This window comes from Idiotropiscis lumnitzeri, chromosome 18 (genome assembly GCF_059441095.1).
Source record: "Idiotropiscis lumnitzeri isolate Australia: NSW breed Sydney's pygmy pipehorse chromosome 18, RoL_Ilum_1.0, whole genome shotgun sequence".
NCBI lineage: Eukaryota > Metazoa > Chordata > Actinopteri > Syngnathiformes > Syngnathidae > Idiotropiscis > Idiotropiscis lumnitzeri.
In genome coordinates, this window is record NC_142408.1 from 11,930,655 (window position 1) to 11,950,566 (window position 19,912).

General features: G+C 39.3%; 3 protein-coding genes across 3 annotated transcripts in view; 1 reads left to right on the top strand and 2 right to left on the bottom strand.

Moving 5' to 3' along the window:
- The window catches only part of npr2 (natriuretic peptide receptor 2), a 48,405-nt gene extending 41,668 nt beyond the window's left edge, over positions 1-6,737 (bottom strand). The window contains exon 1 of the mRNA XM_088280647.1: positions 5,732-6,737. Coding sequence (XP_088136773.1) covers positions 5,732-6,428 — 697 coding nt within the window. The 5' untranslated portion in view covers positions 6,429-6,737. The remainder of the gene's footprint in view (positions 1-5,731) is intronic.
- Positions 6,738-8,806: 2,069 nt separating this feature from the next.
- On the bottom strand, positions 8,807-17,844 carry alad (aminolevulinate dehydratase). Its single transcript, XM_088280648.1, has 12 exons — positions 17,378-17,844; positions 16,530-16,655; positions 16,359-16,409; positions 15,432-15,528; positions 14,944-15,079; positions 14,321-14,404; positions 13,907-13,995; positions 13,593-13,648; positions 13,435-13,522; positions 13,037-13,123; positions 12,790-12,919; positions 8,807-10,434 (listed from the first exon to the last, which is right to left on the bottom strand). The coding sequence occupies exons 2-12, from the start codon at positions 16,646-16,648 to the stop codon at positions 10,376-10,378; spliced, it is 996 nt and encodes a 331-aa protein (XP_088136774.1). The 5' UTR covers positions 16,649-16,655; positions 17,378-17,844; the 3' UTR covers positions 8,807-10,375.
- tmem203 (transmembrane protein 203) lies at positions 17,513-19,609 on the top strand. Its single transcript, XM_088280649.1, has 2 exons — positions 17,513-17,805; positions 18,161-19,609. The coding sequence occupies exon 2, from the start codon at positions 18,337-18,339 to the stop codon at positions 18,751-18,753; it is 417 nt and encodes a 138-aa protein (XP_088136775.1). The 5' UTR covers positions 17,513-17,805; positions 18,161-18,336; the 3' UTR covers positions 18,754-19,609.
- Positions 19,610-19,912: the final 303 nt, after the last annotated feature.

The following is a 19,912-nucleotide window of genomic DNA, read 5'->3' on the forward strand; positions in this document are numbered from 1 at the left end:
TGAGATGTATACATTTTTTCAAGGGCATTAATAATGCTTTGCAATAATGTATAGATTATGAAAATCAAGTCATATTTTTTAAGACATTTTTGGGAGGCATTAAGATGAGACTTCATATCAATTCCAAAAGGTGATCTATATGTATGATGTCTGAATCACAAATCTGAAAATCGATCATTTTCACAGATACAGTGCTTTTTGGGGCTCGAACTCAAAACACTGACGTGCGACTTATGCTTGGTTTCCTGCTGGAGGGTTTTTTTTGTTTGTTTGTTTGTTTTGTTTTGTTTTTTAAATATATACACTGGATGTTTCACCGATTGCTTAATAATATGCCTTTTCCCATGAAAACTAAGTTAATCTCTGCAGAGTTCCTTTCACAAATGGTACTTTTAAGTCAAGCTGTTAAAGGCACTGTTAAAAGCCTAATTTTCTTGTTGCAGTACACCAGAGGGATCTGTGAGCTGAAGTGCCAAAATGAGGCAGCCATTTTGCATTCAAACAATAACACACTACAACATAAATAGTGTCATTTCCAAGATGTATGAATGTGTCAAAGTAACTTTAACATGTCTTTACCATTATTATGATAGTAATTAAATTTTTGTCTGCTATGTTTGGGTCAAATTATACAAAGAGAATTTGAGCTTTGGAATGGGAAAGTCACGGTTGTGTTAATATAAGAAATTTTCAGATTTCAACTCAAGCTCTGCTCCCCGACTCACTCAATCTGTCATTTCACTGATATGTAGTTAATTAATTTCATTTTTTTTAAGTGACTGAGTTTATTTTCCCTCTCATACAAACCAAAAGGCTCTTTTGTTTGTTAACTGTTAGGAATGGAATAGAATAAGGTTCCAAAATGACTAAACCCAAGTAAATAAAGCAAAGTCCATAAAAGTATGCTTGGATGAGTTTGGTGTGGGAGAACTTGACTCACCCGGTCGAGCACTGACCTCAAACACATTTGTAAGAACTAGTAAAGAGATGGTGAGCCAGCCTCGCTCATCTAACATCAATGACCTCTGATGATTCAACATCGGGAATTGGTCAGTTGGGGGGAGTCTTTCCACAGAATGCCAAATCTCAACCCAGCAGGAAAATGTATTTCTTAAAAATATGTTTTGTTCTAATAATGGAAAATAGTACGGTAACGATTCCTCTGCCCACAGTAAATGTACTTCCCGCATCTCCGTTTGCCAGGAATTATAAGGAAGAATTTGGGGAACTAAAGTGGATAGAGAATTGACTGTGCAAACGGCTGCACGCAATCACTTTGTCAGCTGTAAAAACTCAAATGACGTGAGTCATCAACATAGTTTAGCGCTCTTCTCCCTAGTCTAAGCCTCTCGTCGTCTAAGCCCAGTTGGCAGAGACGATAGTTTCGAGGTTATCTGTTGGGATAAAAAGTGAATGCCGAGCAAGCCTTGACAAAACCCGTTGCTTCCATGACCTCCGGCTCACTGCAGCAGCATCATAATTCATTCGAGGAGGGGTGGGCTGTTGGGGTTGGTGGTGGGGGGGGGGTTATTGTTTATATTTGTACAACTGATGGACACAAATCTGCAATAACATTTCAGTTTCAATAATTTGGAGTACGACAGTGCTCGCATTGTATCTTGAATGTAAATTACGGTACTGAATTGTACATTCTATATCAGCCATGGGCAAACTACGGCCCGGGGGCCACATGCGGCCCGTTAAACGTTTTAATCCGGCCCGCCAAACTTGAAAAAAAACTTAAAAAGATAAAGCTTGTTAATGTTTTAATTTCCAAATACTCTGGTGTGTCAAACACAGATATTTTGTTGTAATGCTTTTGTTCATTTTCATTTAAAATTAAATGATTTTTTTTTTCTACCACGAGGTGAGGTTACCAAAACACTCCATCAACCGGCTCCTGGTCTGGCTCCTCTGTCAAAAAAATCATGGCTCAGATTCAGACAACAGGTGAGCCGTGATTGGTGCTTAGCTGAGCCCTGAGCAACTGCGATGTGATTTTCCGTTAACAACAAGTAACAAAATGGCTGCCCCCTGAGATGGCTAAAAACGGGTGGATTTGGCTGCTTAATTCATATTCTACAAACACAGTATTAATGAGAATGCCATGATTAGACTATAGAACATTTTTGCAAAGATTTTTGGGGGGGTTTCCTTCCCCTTCAAAACACTCCTTGTGACCTGACCTGACCAAAATCCTGTGCCTTATCTAAACAGCTGAGATGGAGTCCAGCCTTCAAAGCGCTCAACTGTAATGAGAATGCCTCTGGTGTTGCACAAGCTCACTATGTATAGCTTTGCACCTCTCATGGCATAGTAACAAGCTTTGCATTAAGAGTCAGACACATTTCCTGCTGCTGTGTCCTGAGATTCATGTGGGCAAATGCCTCAGGACAGCAAGCGCTTTGTTGCAGAAATTTGACAAGCAGTTATTTTGGCATAGTGAACCAATAAATATGTTTTTTTTTTAAATTAGCTTGATTATTGAAACGTCTGCAAACCTCAGTAAAGGGATGTTGGCATGGGCCGGTTAGATTTAGTTGAGGATTTGGATAAAAGGTGCCGATACAGGAGTGTGTGTATTCACTATGGGATCAGTGGAACAGTCCACCCGCAAGAATCCTGTTTGTTCATCCTCCTCCGACCGTGAACCGGGAAGAAAAGAATATGTGAATTTTCAATCATATGGAGAAACAAACAAAAACAGTTAGTGTTCTCAGTCGCACCGAACTAGAACATTAACTCGACCAAATTAGGCAATCACAATATTTAAAAATAGCAGTTCCACATTCAAGTGACTTGAAGAACTTCAGTCTGATACTGTGATTTTTTTTTTCCTGACAAAGCTCACACAACCCTGCTAAATGTCAACTGAAATATAAACATACAGGATGCACTTTCTATTTGAACTTTTTCAGCGTGGAAAGCAGAAAATTAAAAAATAAATAGCGCATATTTACCTTTACTTGGGTGATGACTGATTGGACTTTTACCGGAAGTTTAGGTATTTTAATTAGTTCGGCTTCATATATTTTTAGTCGGTAGAGTCATGAAAACTAGAGCTGTAAATAATTAATAAAAAACAGAAGTCACATCTACATGTTGCACACAGAGCTGGAAGTAAAGCTGATTTCAGATTTCTTCAAAGACTCTTTGTGTCAATATTATCATCACTCAGCGGTGACCTAAAAACAGCTACTGTATTTGTGGCTTCATCCCTGTTTGGGAAAGATTACTGACGAGACAGTACTATTCCCTCTTTCCATGCAGCGCAGTAGGTTTATTTAAGTTTGATTATACTGTCTACTTTTACTTGAGAAAGCACTTTTGGATTGACGCATATATTGCAATACTAAATTTATTGACTTTTTTCCCTACTGAGTTTATCGCCTTCAAGTCAAACAAACCAGTGGGTGATATCGCGTATAAGTTGAATATTGAGTAGGTAACAATTGTGAAAATAAGAACAAATATCCATCCATCGCATTCCAACTAAGTTTGGGCAAGAGACAGGGTACGTAGAAGCGAACCGAGATCCAAAATATGTTTTTTGTACATGTAGCTGGGAGACCTTGTGCATTATACCGTTGAGTCTACATCAGGAGTGGGCAAACTACGGCCCGGGGGCCACATGCGGCCCATTAAACGATTTAATCCGGCCCGCCGGAAGTGAAAGAAAATTAAATGAATAAAACTTGTTAATGTTTTATTTTCTAAATACTGTGGTGTGTCAAAGACAGATATTTTGTTGTAATCCTTTTGTTCATTTTCATTTAAAATTAAATTCATTTTTTTTCTCCAATGAGGTGAGATTACCAAAACACTCCATCCATCTGCTCCTGGTCCGGCCCCTCTGTCAAATTTTAGAACCCATTGTGGCCCAGCAATCAAAAAGTTTGCCCACCCGTGATCTACATAATGCAAGTGCGTGGAATTGTCACGTGCATGCCTTAATCAAGTCTCAAGTCACGTATAGTCGAGATTCGCGACATGAACCATTTAAAGTCAGTATCAAAATGACTTTGCTGAATTTAATTTAAGGCAAGAACAGCTCATTTGTGAGCTCTTCTGTGAGATTTTAACCTCACTGCAAATGTTTATATGTGATGGTATTGCAATAATGTGGCCAACAGGATTCCCCCAAATGTCTTATGACGCCTTTGTAAACTTCCAAAGGTTTACGCCATTGTCAATATGCTTTTATTTTAAACCCAATAAGAGTTCAAAGATTCTTTCCCCAATACATTTTGACGGCTTTGACTAGAGGGGCACGTTATTCATCTCAAATGATGTGTCTGTCTCAGGCGGTGGTCTCCGCAATAAAACCAGGAGCAGCAGCCTAAGCATTCCTGTGTAATATTGCCCGAATAAAGAGGCTCTTCCTGCTAATTCCACTTCAGCTCTGTTTTCATCTGTCAAGCATTTTTAAAAAATAAAAGTACAGCAGGTGAATGTATTGGCTACCAGGTCATAGAAAATATTTTTTTACACAAGACAAATAAAGTGAGCAGAAAGGCGGCAGGCTTGAGTTAATGCAAGCAAAATGCAGATCAGCCCGTCAATGGCATGCAGCCTAATGAGATCCAGTGTGACAGCTGTGTCAACAATTGTGCCTCGAAAATAATATCATAAAAAAAAAACATTTTCTCATATATACCCTTCTTAGACCATCGTGAAATTGTATTGGAAGCTGCACTGGAAACTGAAAACATTATGGTACACCTGCACAACATGAACTTTTTTTATGTGTAATTGATAATAGTTACATATATCGATTCATTTTCAAAAGTAGGAATTAAACTCGCAATGTTAATACAATTTAGGGTAACAACAGCTAATTTGGCATCCGCTCAAGGGAATATTTTGTCAATTTATTGTGCAACAATACAATAAAATATAATACAATAACTAATTTACAGACAGTAGTATCCCACAGCACATTCATATAAACGAGTTATCTTCAGGAATGCCACAGGGAAATATCCAATTTCACTTGTCTTGTCAAAAACAATCATTAATTTATGATAATCTACGACACGCATCTTTGTTCATCTGGGTGTGCCATCTTTAACACTGCTTATTCAAGACAGAGTCGCTGAAGAATATCTCAGCTGACTTCATGCGAAAGGCAGACTACACTGAACTGGTCGCCAACCAGTCCAAGGGCACACACAGACACCATCATTTGAGTATTTGATCCCACACTGCCCGCACAAAAGTCAGGCAAGTGCACCCTGACACCAACAGTGACTTGGTTTATTTTTCCATCTATGCGGACAACGTATACGGACAGGCAGAACAACGAAATGCTCTTCCACCAGATGGAAGAAGATACAATCGCCATTTAGACAACAGAATTGATCATGACTGCCTTCCTGCCAAGATATCAGCATTGTGAATGAAAGTTCAGATTTCAATAAATTCACGAGTACCATTGATACGGGATTTTCATTATTTCAGCATATATACTTTTTGTATTTCTTTTCCTGTGTGAAAACTGTGCCTTGGCTCAATAAAGGCCGGGAAACAATGCAATAAAAACGCGGTCTTGATGCATTTTTAAAATTTCACAATAGGAACCTTTGCACCAAAAAGAATGCATAATTTAAGCATTATTATGTTCTCATGCTTCTGAAGTAGCCATTGGCACATTCAAACGTTCATATTGTAGGTTATATTTCAATTTGATGGATTTGTAACTTGACAACGTGGGAAAAAAAACAGTGCTTACTTCTGCCTCGCTCCTTCATGAAGGAAATGAGCTCCTTGTAGTATTTAAAGTCGTCTTCATAAGGCTGGGCCTCCACCGTGACGTTCATCTCCTCCTTCAACTTCAGGTAGATGCCCTCCGAGAGGAAGTAGTGAGGCCGGTCGTCGTGCCTCAAATCATGGAAGATGACCACGGCGCGTGACGTCCAGTTGAAATGCGTGTGCAGCATGTTGGTGAAGTCCCCCAGCTTGGTGGTGGACGGCCCGCTGCGCACGATGGTTCGATACTCGTCGCGTTTATCGAAGCCGTACGCGGGACCTCCGGCGGTGATGAGCGGAAGTTTCCAGTGGGATGCAAAGCGTCCCACCGAGGCGAGCGGGTACACGCAGCCGGGCCCGAAGAAAGCGTCCGGGCGGATGTAGAGTTTGGCGTCCACGGCCACCACCTGAGCTCGACTCTCGGCGCACGAACCCGCCGCCGGATCCTCGGTGCTGTAGTTGAGGATGTTAATGGAGCGGCCGATGAGGAGCCCGTGTTTATCGTGGAGATCTTCGTGCGCCATGAGGATGGCAGGGAAGACGCGCGGCAGAGCCCACGGGTACTTGTGGTGGTTGTCCGGCAGCATCACCGCCACCGTTATGTTGCTTTTACAGGCCGGGAGAAGGCAGCAGGACACGGTCAACAGCAGGCAACATCCCAGCGTCTCTCTGCACCCCATGACGCTCGTCTCAAGCAGTCAAGTACGGCACCGGTTGGCGTGGAGAAACGACCGGCTGGAGCCTCCCTGACACCAAACATAAGTCTCGCTTTCCTCCTGTTTACCTTTCGTCTTTCTCCTTTTTTCTCTTAAAAGTCACTCAAAGTCGGGATTGGCGTCATATTTGGATTGTCGGACGGGCTGTGCCATGCGTCTCTGCTGCGTAAATCCACGTCAAAACGAGTTGTTGTGCGCCCAAAGATGGACTTCTCCGGCAATGCGTCGGCTTCCAACTGATGGTGAGTGGGAGAGTGAGAGCATCCATCCAGATGACTTCAACTTTAATGAGAGCTGCCCTCATACTGCTCGCCCCCCACACGTCACACACTGCAAGAAGTACAGTGACGGGATGCCATGTCAAATAAATCACACTCATTCAATCAATCCTTCTATTCAACCTCACTAAGATTTGTGCAAATTTAATCAGATTTAAATAATTTTCTGGCCATACGTACAATATTTGTTTTCATATAATAACATCCGTTTAAAATGCGTTTACCTTACCGATTCACATGTGACCATTAAACAGTACATGGTTGAGGACAACCACATTAAACCCACTTTAACATAAAATGTGCTATAATAAGATCACGCTCAAAACGATTTTAGGTCTTTTTTTTGTTTCTGTGTATAAAGATAACACTCAATATGGTCGCGAGTCGCCCCCTGGCGGTCACGCATCAAAGTTGTGCAGGATGTCACCCAAAAATCACATGTCCTTCTTTCGCCACCTTTCTAATTATACAGTGGGCAACTGCAGTTTCATAAATAATCAAATCGTTGGATTAGAGTAGTGCGTACACATACGTATTTATGATATAATTCGGGTAATTCATGTTTAGAGGAAGAACTTGTCACTAATTTGTACCCATGCATAAGCTAAATTGTTCATATGTAGTTCACTGCAGGTGACAAAAGCATAATCAATAATGGGCAACAGCAAATCTTAATCAGAGATGGCTAATCTTGCATGTTTGGACCTCGCGTAAAAATGTAAATAGAAAAAAAGAATATAGTGATTTGCAAATCCTTTTCAATTTATATTCAACCAAATACACCACAAAGAAAATATATTTACTGTTCAAACTGATCTAGTGTATTTTTTTGTAAATAGTACACGCGAATTTGATGTCTGCAACATTCCCCCAAAAAGCTGAGACAAGGGATTACTTACATCATCTTAAACATTTGGAAACTGAGGACATTGTTAAAGTTCCGTAGTTGAAATTCTCTCACGTTCTTGCTTGATGTACAACTTGAGTTGCTCAACAGTCCAGAGGGTCCGTTGCCACATTTTGCACTTCAAAATTAGACATAAATTTTCAATGGATGATAGGTCTGGACTGCTGGCAATAATACAGCATAACATGAAGGAATACTGCATATTGATTTCAAGTCCAGATTTGGTATTGGGCGACTAGCTTCTGTGGGATATTGAACTATTGCAGTGCATTAATCAATTTGGCACTGGCAAGAGGAGGAGCATTGTTTTTTTGTTTTTTTTTTTTGGGGGGGGGATCATTTATGTGCACAATATTCAAGCAGATGAACAGACACTCAAAACACAAAAGACACTCTTGTGCGCACACACACTTTAAGAAACAGATAAATGTCTTTTATAGAATGACTCAGATGACAGGAATCAAGGACAAACAGCAGCAGTGACTCATGTCTTTACATCAACAGAAGCAGAAAGCGGAAAGCTACAAGCATCTGCCAAATGTAATGCTTCCCATGCATGGTGAGTCTCAAATTCTGGTCTTTACACTTGATAATGGAACATTTTCAATTTTTTTGTGCAGTACACGATCAATTTAGCTAAATTTATTATTGTGCTATCCCATGGTGTGCAGGCAAACTGCATTGCATCAGAGATAATATTTTGCCTCCTCCTGGTGCACTTTGGTAAATTCAAAGCAATTTCAATTGGTTCCTGTCTGCTGTAAGAAAGATTTGTCGTGTTCAGAAATTCTACGTTATAATCTGAAAAACCACAGGTGTATTTTGTCACTTGTCAACTAATTTAACCTTTTTTTTTGTTACTCACCCACGGCAGTATAAATGTCATTTTGACTTTTATTTTTTCGACTTAGGTACATTCTGCGTGTACAATTTCTTAAGTCCAGGACTTTAAGCAGGAAATATAGTTTTACGTTTTTCTTTTTACCAAAACTATTCCACAAATCTACTTTTCATTGAACTTGAACCATGCATTTTCATACATTTATACTATATACTTAGATATCATACAATTATTTAATTATTTTAATTATTGTTACTACATTATTGTGAGGCCCAATGAAAGCTCACCAAAGGCAACCAAGTGCTATCCTCACGGATTCATTTATTATTCGTTTATTTATTTTTTTTTTATGTACCAGAACATTGTTGGGACAAGTTGTTTGACCTGGGGAGGGGGGGAAAAAATTGTCAAATGTCAAACTTGTTCGGTTGCCTCCGGGGTACGGTTAACGGTGAAACCACATTAATGTATGATTGCTCAGGCTGGAACAGAAAATATTTCAGTTGGGTATGTTTAAGTTTAGAATTTGTTACATTTAGGGAAGAAAATGCGAAACAAATTGATTGTCATTTGTCAAAACGTGCACGTTTCGTAACATTGAAATGAAACTAATGTTTTGAATCTTTTCCTTTTAGAAAAGTGCAACATCAATTGTTTGTGTCCTTTTTTTTTTTTTTTTTTTTTTTTTAAGAAATGAAGGCATGCGAACAAGTGCACCAATAACATTTTGAGCAGTGCACATTCGCAGACCACATAAAATGACAGGGGGGTTTGATCTTGCCCGCAAGCCTCGAGTTTGACACCCATGCACAATGGCAAGACCTCTGAATGAACTCTTTAATATCTAGTCCAAAGGGGTTGCGGTCACAAACATCGGTCGGCATCATGAGTTTGAGAGAATAGTAACAAACGCTATCATAAACTATTACATTCTCAGTGTTTGGAAACACACATGGATTTACGACGAAGAGTTATGGACATTCATTTTCGGTCAAAATGTCAGCATGAATTTAAAATGTAAAATAATCTTAACTGGTGAACGTAATCTGACATTCTCTTAAAGGGGAAGTCAACCTCCAAAATGTATTTGTTATAGTAAACTTTATGTGCCTTCAAATGGCATTCTGATGAATTTTGCGTTTGCAGAATTTGAGTTCAGCAGTAAAATCCACCTGTTTTTAGCCATCTCAGGGGCGGCTGTCGACTGGAAAAAGACATCACAGTTGCTCAGGGATCAGGTAACGACCAATCACGGCTCATTTGATTTCTGAAGCTGAGCCATGATTGGTTGTTATTTGAGCCCTGAGCAACTGTGATGTCATTTTCAGTCAACAGCAAGTGTAAAAAAAACAGCCCACAGAGATGTACAAAAAGGGGTGGATATTACTGCTTAACTCATATTCCACAAACGCAATATTAATCGGAATGCAGTGTTTTGACTAGTTGGGCGCATAGAAGATATTCTTATTAAGAATTTTTTGGGCTGGACTTCCCCTTTAAATTTTGAATGCACATATCCAACTAGTCTTTCAGTACATTTCACACAACTTGCGATTCAGCAGTTGGACGTATGCATTCAAAGGTTTAGAGAAGGCTGAATTACCGTAAATTTACCTGGAGAGGTTCCAGTGCATGTTTACATGTCGGTCCATCATAAAGTTTTGTTTTGAGAGTAATTTACATAGCAGTGAATTTAGCATAATAGGATCTCGAAAAAAAAAAAAAAAAAGAAATCCTGATACAGACTATGAATAAATCCCAAATGTACTGAATTTGTCAAAGCGTGTTACCCTGGCATTTTCAGGTGCAGATTGTTTGGTCATTAGCTTTAAAGGAGACAATATCTTCTTAAAGGAGGCTTCATTCTACTCAACATCTTCATTCTTCACTCTTTTAACCAGTTGAGCAACTGAGGGGTATAGTAGGTGATGATAATGTCAGCACCTTAAAACATGGATAAAACTCATTAGTTACAAGTGTAACAGTAATAACAGAAACGATAGTTAATGACAGGAATGTAACATGACAGGTATAACTGTCCTTCTATTTGTGTGTCGATATAGTAATTGCTTCCGACAGGATTCTTCATTTCGATCTTTGGATGATAATAAGGATTTGGATTTAGCAGAGTACAGAGTTATCATGAACCCTGTTTTATAGTATATCATTTAGTTTATTTAAATGAGTTTTTGGTAAGGTTGGGCGAACAGCAATACCAGCTATCGGTATCGGGATGATACCAGCCCCATTTTAAGGTATCGGTACTTGTGACAATGGTCGATATTAATGACTGAGAAAGTGCTTTTCTGGGTGAACTGTATTCATGATCATACTCTCATTTGTCCAGCAATATTAAATTTGGAAAAGTTCATATATGTCAATAAGATTTATATTAATGCTCCGAGTGCATTAAATCAATTAGGATGGTATGAAGACATTCTCCATGAGAATTTTTCAAGCATCACCTGATTTATTTATTTTTTTTACACATTTACCTGCTTTCATCAACGGTGAAAAATATGTTGTTATTCAGTACATTCATATGTTCTATTTTTCCTGCTGAATGAAGTACAGGCAACATTGAGCTTTCGCTGACTCAATCCAACGTACAATCGTATTCCTCTCCCTCTTTATCTCCCGTACTTTCGCCACTTTAAAGTTCAATAAACCAACAAAACAATTTCCTTTTGTTCAGCTGTTTACTTAGTTACATTGTGCATTTGGCACTTGCATTCTTAAAGTAAAAATCAAAATCACTGCAAAAATAAATAGAAAAGATATTTGTCAAAATCAAATCCTATCCCAGCAGTGCAAAAAGTAATGGCATTAAAATTAAATGTTCAACTGTTTCTCCGGCTAGAAGCAGCGAGGAAACAAAAAAAAGTGCTACAGCTCAATGTTACCCATTGAGGGCGGCTGAAAACAGACACGTCTGTTGAACTCGTTTGCGGTCACCCACCAGGCAGAAAGGAGCAGAGGGAAGAAAAATACATTTCCATGACAACGCAAGCTTTTCCAGAACATTTGATTTTTTGTTCGCATTTTCCATGAACGGAAAATTTGTCAATAATTTTCCAGGTTTTCCAAGATGCGTGGAAACCCTGTACTTGTGGTATCAGTTACTTGGCATCAGTGAGTACTCAAGAGTCAAGTACTCGCTACTGGTATCAGTGTAACAGAGTGGGATCGGATATCTTTTGTTTCTAGATTTGCTTCGACTCTTGCACCAAGATTTGGATGAAATGCAAAATAACATAACATTAATTACCGTATTTTCGCAGTCATAAGGCGCACTTTAAAGTCACAAAAATTCTCCTTAACAAACAAAGCGCCCTGTCAGTCGATGCGTCCATTAAATGGACAAAGTTCCACTCACGCCCATCAGCCCTTGTCATCAACGACCTGTTGGAAGTGCATGTTAGCACACCCTGCTGGGCAAAGAGTGAGTTGTTCATGCTTACAATCGACCGTGACAAATACACTATCTGACTATAATGTTTGGGTGATGGTGTTGGAAAAAGCTGGACAAAGGGCAGCTGTCCACAATGTTTTAGTCTGTCTTATCATTTATGTTATTGCAAGCAAGAAACGTCCCAGGTTTAGACAACAGACAAAAAGTCCAAAGCATGACAGCACATCTCTTTAAACAGCCATGCAAATCTCTCTAAACAGCTATGGGATTGTGGGTCTCTGCTCCCAGAATGCATTGCTTGAATTAGCTAAGGCTGAGTGGCTTTTGTGTTATTTTCATTTTTTTTGGGTATATTGATGGCATGAGAGATACATGTTTGTGTTAATCTTATTTCTATGTTTCATTGTTTGCTTGTATGATGAGTTTTTTATTTTTTTTTTAAACCGTGACTCTAAGGAGTGTGGTAAGCAGCCAACTCCCACCCCTGACGTTGCTTTGTAGGCTATTGCCAATGCACCTAATATTGGCCTGAGCCATTGTCAATGTCAGCTATTGTCAATAGAGACTTGGCGTCTGCTGCAACAATGGGGTGATTGCTCATGTTATTGGGGCATAGTAGGCTTTTATCGGCTGTGTCAGTGTGGGCAGCTCTGCCAGGTTCATGCTATGCTAACACCAGCTGTGCTATCGTCTTGTCAGGCGGTGCGTCCAGTATATGTTACAAAGACAGAAATAGCGCCCTCAACAGGTGTTGCGCCCTTTGACACGGCGCGTCTTTTGGGTGCGAAAATACGTACTAAATTTTCACTTTAATTCCTCAAACCTTCTGCTTCAATGGATGAATTTCATAACGACTCTGGCTTTAACATCCAACACTCCACGCTCACCTGCCCTGCGGAAGGCGGTCATGGCCTCCATGACAGCGACTCGCAAGTCAAACGCTCCAGCTTGCGCTCCATGCCACATCATGGCAAACTCCCCCGACACATTATAAACCGCAAGTGGATGAGTGGGGAACTGAATAGAGACAGAACAAAAAACATCACTCACCTCATCCACAAATGGCCTAATGCATACATGTTCAAAAGCTCGTCAATATGCAAAACACTCATGGTGCGCATCTTTAGAACAGACCTTGTCCTTGACTTCTCTCACAATGTCCAAATACGGCAGACCTGGTTTCACCATTAACATATCAGCTCCTTCTCTTACATCTCTTTCCTGAGGCACAGCATAGCGTTACACAAACTCAAACACCAGTTGTACATTTTTCTAGTCAACTCATTGTTAACTCACTCACGACCAGCCGAGTAAAAAAATAAATAAAAATGGATCTTGAACGGCTTTAGCCGCCAATGGCAGTAAATGAGTTAAAGAAAAGCAAGATGTCCGAAAATGACTAAGCATTGAACAGTTTAGAGAAGGTCAAATTAAGTTCACATGTTAAAGTTGAAGTGTATTTTTGGTTACTACTGAAATGTCTTTTCTGTGTGAACTTTTTGTGAGTAGTGTAATATTGTACTATTATTTACCACAGCTCGAATGGCAAGCCCTCTCGCTCCTGGAGGAAGTTGGTAGCAGCGCCTGTCCCCAAAAGCTGGCTTGGACTGTGCCGCATCTCTGCAAAGATACCACAGGAAGTTTCAACATACTTAAATGTGCAATGGTTCGATCCTGTACCTTTACTTACCTGAAAGGGCCATAATAACACGAAGCAAACTTGGCACTATAGCTTAGCACAGACACCTGGAGATGAAAACAAACAGCACAAATCATTTGAATTAGTTTTTTTCAACATAAGGAAACTGAGAGGAACACTTAACGGCAGCTTGCAAGGATCAATCAATTTTGGAACGCTCCCATCAGTTCTATCACTTTTAGCGGGAAAACACTGGCTAAGATGAGCACAACGGGGGCTTTCTAAACTAACAGATGCGGCGCAGTTACCTTTTGATAGTTACTCAAGTTACTAGTATGCAATAGTTCCTTACTTGACCAACTTACCTTGTTTCCCAAACCATTAGCAAGCAGTGCTTGTTTTATGGCCCCGACTCTGCCATCCATCATATCAGAGGGGGCAATTATGTGACAACCTGCGGCAAAACACAAACAACTCATTTTTAATATTGAGTTAAAACTGGAAAAAACATCTGATAATTGAATTTTTCACAATGCCCCCAGTCTGTGTGCATTTTCCCTTATTAATACAGTCAACATGTTTTTGAACTCAATTATTAATGTTCCGATTTGTATTACAGTTAGTTTTTCAAACAATTCAAGGGCCTTATGATGTATATTTTGTATTTAGGTTTCAAGAAGTATCCCGAAATCCGTGTATAAAGAATTTTTTGTGTGAGCTAACCCCAAACAGATGATGACACAGACACTTTGAAAATCTAAACAAAAAAATGCATTTACCAGCTTGGGCGTAGGCTAGTGCTACTTCAGCTAGTCTCAAACAGCTTGCATCATTGTTCAAAGAACCATCGTCATTCAAGATACCTGGAAGACAAATGAAAATACAGTGATTTTCTGGGCCCACCGACTCGACATCTTATTATTCGGTACCACTGCACCTGCATCGTGGAAGTATATATTTTGTCCTGTTTTGTTCAGTCCTGTAACTTTTCTGACACAGGTTAGCAAGATTTGGTTTTCAGCTGAAATTTTAGCAAAAATGTCCAACTGTTCAGAGTTTCAGTACTTTTTGCACACGTTGTTGTCCAACAAAGAGCCAAATGGCAAAATCCACAATGAGTGTTTGATCCGTGAATGCATTGATCATCACATTTTAACATTATGAGACCGAGACGACACTCACCATTGAACAACAGTACCTTACCGTCGCTTTTCTTATATGCCACGGAACTGACTTGCCAAAAAGCCCCAGCTTCTAAAGGGCATCCTCCCAAATTTCAAACTCATCTAGTTATTGCAGAGACGATTGTGTTTCTGTCTTTCATAGAAGGATACCAACAATGTCTATGTGCTGCATTTACCAGAAGAAGTTCTATCAAAAAATAAATAAAAGAGACACTGACCACAGTGACCATGTGACGTGTAGGGACACAAGCATACGTCAGATGCCACCAGCAGATCAGGGAAAAGGGATCTGATTTTCTTCACGGCCATCACAGCTGGTGTGTCATCTGTGTCTGCCCCTGACCCTCGGTCATCCTAAGGCACAAAACAAAAATCAGTGGGTCTATACTCTGCATTGACTCATCTTAATCTGCAGGCATTCTATTTTATACTGTGACTTCCCCTCATAATTTTTTTTCAAATATATAAATAAATGACATGCAACAAACTTTTATATTTTATGTGATACACGGTATAAGAATCCCCTTCATGAATACTACCATCTTTAAAAAGTTGTAATTATTTTTGTCAATGTGAACATGAAACAACAGTTTTTACTACTCAATCTTCACAAAAATAACTCAATCCACATATTTGTGCGAATTACTTCCAAATAAAGTGACACTTTGAGTTGGACTTGCCCTCTTTTTCAATTCATTGTACATACCTTCGCTATATTTGCGGGTACGCCAAAGATCAGCACACATTTCAAGCCATTCTCTACAAGCGGCTGCAGCATTCCCTCCAGTTTGTTCACCCCATACCTATGAAAGGGAATATATTAGAAGTATATACATGACAAATGATGGAACATGATTGATTCTCTAATCTCGTTGCACACTGTACAATGACAATAAAGGGATTTCTGATTCTGATTACATTTGTTACATACTGATTTGATTGTAAAAAAGGGTATTATCAGACTAGGAATTTGACAGAGCATTGTCTCCTACCTTGTTGTCTGTAAATAATTCTAACTAAACTAATTATTGTTTCTAACAATACCCGATGCTTACGGATTAATATTCTACTTTTCCAGTATCTTTAGGCAAAAAGAAAGAGAAAAACAAATCATTGAGATAGAATCAACCGCGCTGGTTAGTGAATTACACCATAACGCAATACTTTCAGGACATAGTTGATCAACAGTCAATTCTACAAAACCAAAATTCTTAGTGATCAAAGAATCTGATTTATTTATAATATAGTATGAGTGCAATAACTGCATTGGGACCTTGAAAACCTAAACATGTTGGGTAAACTGTACCAATTATTAAATTGACTAACGGATAAAAGAGTAAAAAAAAAATTATCAAAATTAACAATTACAGAAGTTATATAGTTAAGGAGTTAACCACCACGTTTCACACCAGCAATACCATCAATTTGAGTGTAACACATGTTCATCTTATCTGTGTGCAGAAACAGTATTTGGTCTTCGGTCCACCCTGAGTTAAGTTAGGACAACACCCTTCATATCAGTTGACGTTTTTGCACAAATATTTCCCCCTCTCAGCATGGATGGGAAATGAATTTAAGTGAGGGGAAATAAATATTAACCGGATTTGGATTATTTTTATTTTTTTGTTCTTACCTGGCTTGTCCAGGCAGGCTTCCAATTGGCTCCACAGCATCAACATTGTCTCTATTGGCAAGAAACATAGCGTAAGACCAAGAGAAATAATGACTGTATAGCATTACAGAAATTTACAGTCCCAAACATAATTTTACCTGAATTAAGTTGATGGAAAATGTTGCCACTTACGTGATAAAAATTGGGTAGATTAGGTTTTCTGCTCTTATATCTGTGGCACAGGTCTGCCAGTATCGCAGTGTTGGGTGGAAGTAGCCACTATGAATGATGGACTGTGCTGACGTCTGCATCTTAACCCTGAGAGTCAAATATACAAAACATATAGGAAAGTGAGCAGGAGATATTTGGAATGTCTCCACGAGCAGTCACCTCATGCACACCATTGTCCGTCATCACGGTTAAGTCAGCGTTAAAACTGACCAAGCATGCGTGATGCTCTTCTCCAAACAACTGCTCTCACATAGCAAAGGTTACATGATGTATTTATTTCATTAGGAGCTTAGAATTAATACATATTCGTTATCACATTGGTTATGTGACTTTTTTAATATTAGGGCATCTGTTTAATCTATCACTGGCATCTGCCAGGATGGCCGAGTGGTCTAAGGCGCCGCGTTCAGGACCCAGTCTCCCCAGGAGGCCTGGGTTCGAATCTCGAATTTCCCCATTGTGGGACTAATAAAGGGCAAATTATTATTATTAATTATTATTATTATTATTTAGGGTTTTCTGAAGGACCTTTAAAAAAAAGTCTATTGATATATTTCTATTGCCATCAAGTGCATCATCGAATACAAACACAACATTTTAAATTATCTAAGTTGTAACAGATATTTGGATAGAGTTCAAACATTTTGTCACATAGTATCGGGTGTATTTGACGAACAGCGGGAAAACTCAAATGAGAAGTCAACTTGGTCAGAAAAAAATGTTTTAACATGTGCAAAATAAAGAAGACGTGACAACAAACAAATAAGAACGCAAACGTTTGCAATACACTAAATTGAAATTGCACTTACCTGAATATAGGCAACTCTGAAGTGCGTGACACTCCTTCACTTGAGTGACCGGTTGAGTTTCTTCTTTAGAGTCCATTCACACTGTCAAACCTTCGCTTGTTATCACTATCGCCATCTAGCGTCTTGGTGGTCTTTAGAACAATAAAACATACTGTGTATATATGCAATCACACGAATAGAATAATTACAATTTGATTATCGCTAACATTTCTTAGTTAAATTAAATGTAAATTATTTACACGTCTCAAAATTGATTTTGATGAGACACCATTGATTGAGGTAGTCTATTCGGCCACCATACTATTAAATGATATTCTCGCGATGTTGCCGCAACGGTGAGGTGAAAATGTCGAAGCTAATGGATTGTTATCATTGTGGACTGTCGCTTTTCCGCTAAATGGAAGAGAAAGTCCTCGCCTGCGATTGAGGTACAGTTATGTGGAGTCTCAACTACATTTCGACACATGTCAATTCACGAGTTTCCTGTGACGCAATGTATCGTCTGTGGCCATGTTTCGTTAGCTAGCTTGCTTCAGTGTTTAGCTATCAGCGTCGATGCTAATGGTTCTCTGCGCTTCAATTTGTGCTGAATTTACCGGTGTTCGCTTAGTTTAACGTGAACTCAGCTCGCTAACGCGGAAAATGACATCATCATCAAATAAGAATATGTTGGAGTAGTAATTGCGCATAAAGCGTCAATCTATGGTGCTTTACTTGGTGAAACTGGTCATAGGCCCTTTCTATTTTTCATTGTATGTTGAATTAATTGGCATTGTTTTCTAGGAGTGTTTCCTGATATTCAGAGACTAGGAGCACAGCATCAAGTTGGATTGAAAGATGTAGCCAAAAATGAAGTGTCTCTTTTATGAGATTCATCAACTTCGTTGAGCAGATTCAACTCAGGGCTCCAGCTGTTCTCCAACAGTCCATCTCTGACTGAAGATCTAGATTCCTCCACCATGCTGTTCTCTTTGCGTGAACTTGTCCAGTGGCTTGGCTTCGCCACCTTTGAACTTTTTCTCCATTTACTTGCATTGCTAGTCTTCAGCATGCTGGTTGCCCTGCGAGCTGACATGTTCACTCCCACGTTAAGCTGGTGGCTGGTGTTCGTCCCCTTGTTCGCCGCAGACGGCCTCAGCACCTACTTCACAGCCATAGTATCCATCCGGCTTTACCAGGAGAACGAGATGCGCCTGGCGGTGCTGCGACTCCTCTGGGTGCTGACGGTGCTCAGCCTGAAGCTGGTGTGTGAGGTGCTGCTGTGCCAGAAACTGGCGGAGCAGGAACAAGCCAGAAACCTTTTGTTCGGCCTCATCGTCTCTCCACTGTTCATCCTTCTGCAGCTGCTGATGATACGAGCATGCCGAGTCAACTGAGGAGGTGGTTGGATTTTCTTTTACATTGCAAGGAAGTGTTTTTCATCTGCTGTTAAGAAATTTAAAACATAAGTGAGTGTGATTCAATTTGGCTCTTTAGCACCTCACATTTTTGTGAACATATAGTACGTTCCATGGATTGCACACTTAAAATTTTAATTTTATTTTGTGTCCGTGTTTCTATTTAAATCAAACTGAACAAAAACTTCAAATGTGTGTGGTTATTAGATGTACAGTACTTCAAAATGTCTGCTGTATAATGGAGAAATCCACGCCTCTGTTTTATTGTATTTAGGGAAAATTTGATGTGTCAATTCCAGCAACTTTGGACCTTAAAAGTTTAAGAATAGTCACATTATGTTATGCGAAACATGCAATTCACGGCCAAAACTGAAATGACGTAAAGGAGCAACGTACAACTTTGCAAGCTATCGTCCGACTGGATTTTAGTTCTTGAGGATGAATGGTGTGAGGATGTGGGACATTATCGTGCCTCTTTGTGCAATCAATGATAGACATAAAGCTTTGAAGGAAAAAAGTTGTATTGTAAATTGTACATTTGCGCACAACATAGTGAGATCAGGAACGTGGCACACGCAGTTAGACCCAAAATGTTTTTCTCAGAAAATTGACAATTTCTTTTTCAACGTTATGTAAAACTTATTGTTTTTTTTGTTCACATTACCCCTACATTCTATTTTGTTCTCTCTTTTATGTTCTGCATGTTTTTGAAGGCCAACAAATGTATGTGCTTTGTGTATGTCAATTTGGGAAAGAACTTGATAAGATATTTATGTTTTGTTATTTCTGCAACTGTATCTGTATATACAATGTAAATAAAACAATACATAATCTATTTTTGTTTAATGAGGAAATATAGTAAGTAACTGGGCCAGGAGTCAGACAGTTCTTTGTTTTGGTCAAAAGGAGGCGCTTAAGACTTGCTGCTGGAAAAACTTTCCGATTTCATTTATGAAAAAAGCAATCAAGTGGTCAGCATAGTCTTCAACTGCACAGTATTGTGTGGAACACCAGCGTGTGTTTGTGATGAAAAATACAAATTATATTTAGTTCTAATTTTCACGCTGGTTTTTGATCTTCAAAGGCGGTGTTTATATTAAATGTGTTTAAAAAAAAAACGCGTAGGCAAGAGCATGAT

Bases quoted from the DNA above. Each gene is read 5' to 3' on its own strand.
- tmem203 (XM_088280649.1), top strand. From the start codon at position 18,337: ATGCTGTTCTCTTTGCGTGAACTTGTCCAGTGGCTTGGCTTCGCCACC.
- alad (XM_088280648.1), bottom strand. From the start codon at position 16,648: ATGCAGACGTCAGCACAGTCCATCATTCATAGTGGCTACTTCCACCCA. The intron at 15,529-16,358 runs GTAAGAACAAAA...TCCCTTTCATAG, and splicing joins AGCCTGCCTGGACAAGCCAG to GTATGGGGTGAACAAACTGG. The intron at 13,649-13,906 runs GTAAGTTGGTCA...TTTCATCTCCAG, and splicing joins CTAATGGTTTGGGAAACAAG to GTGTCTGTGCTAAGCTATAG.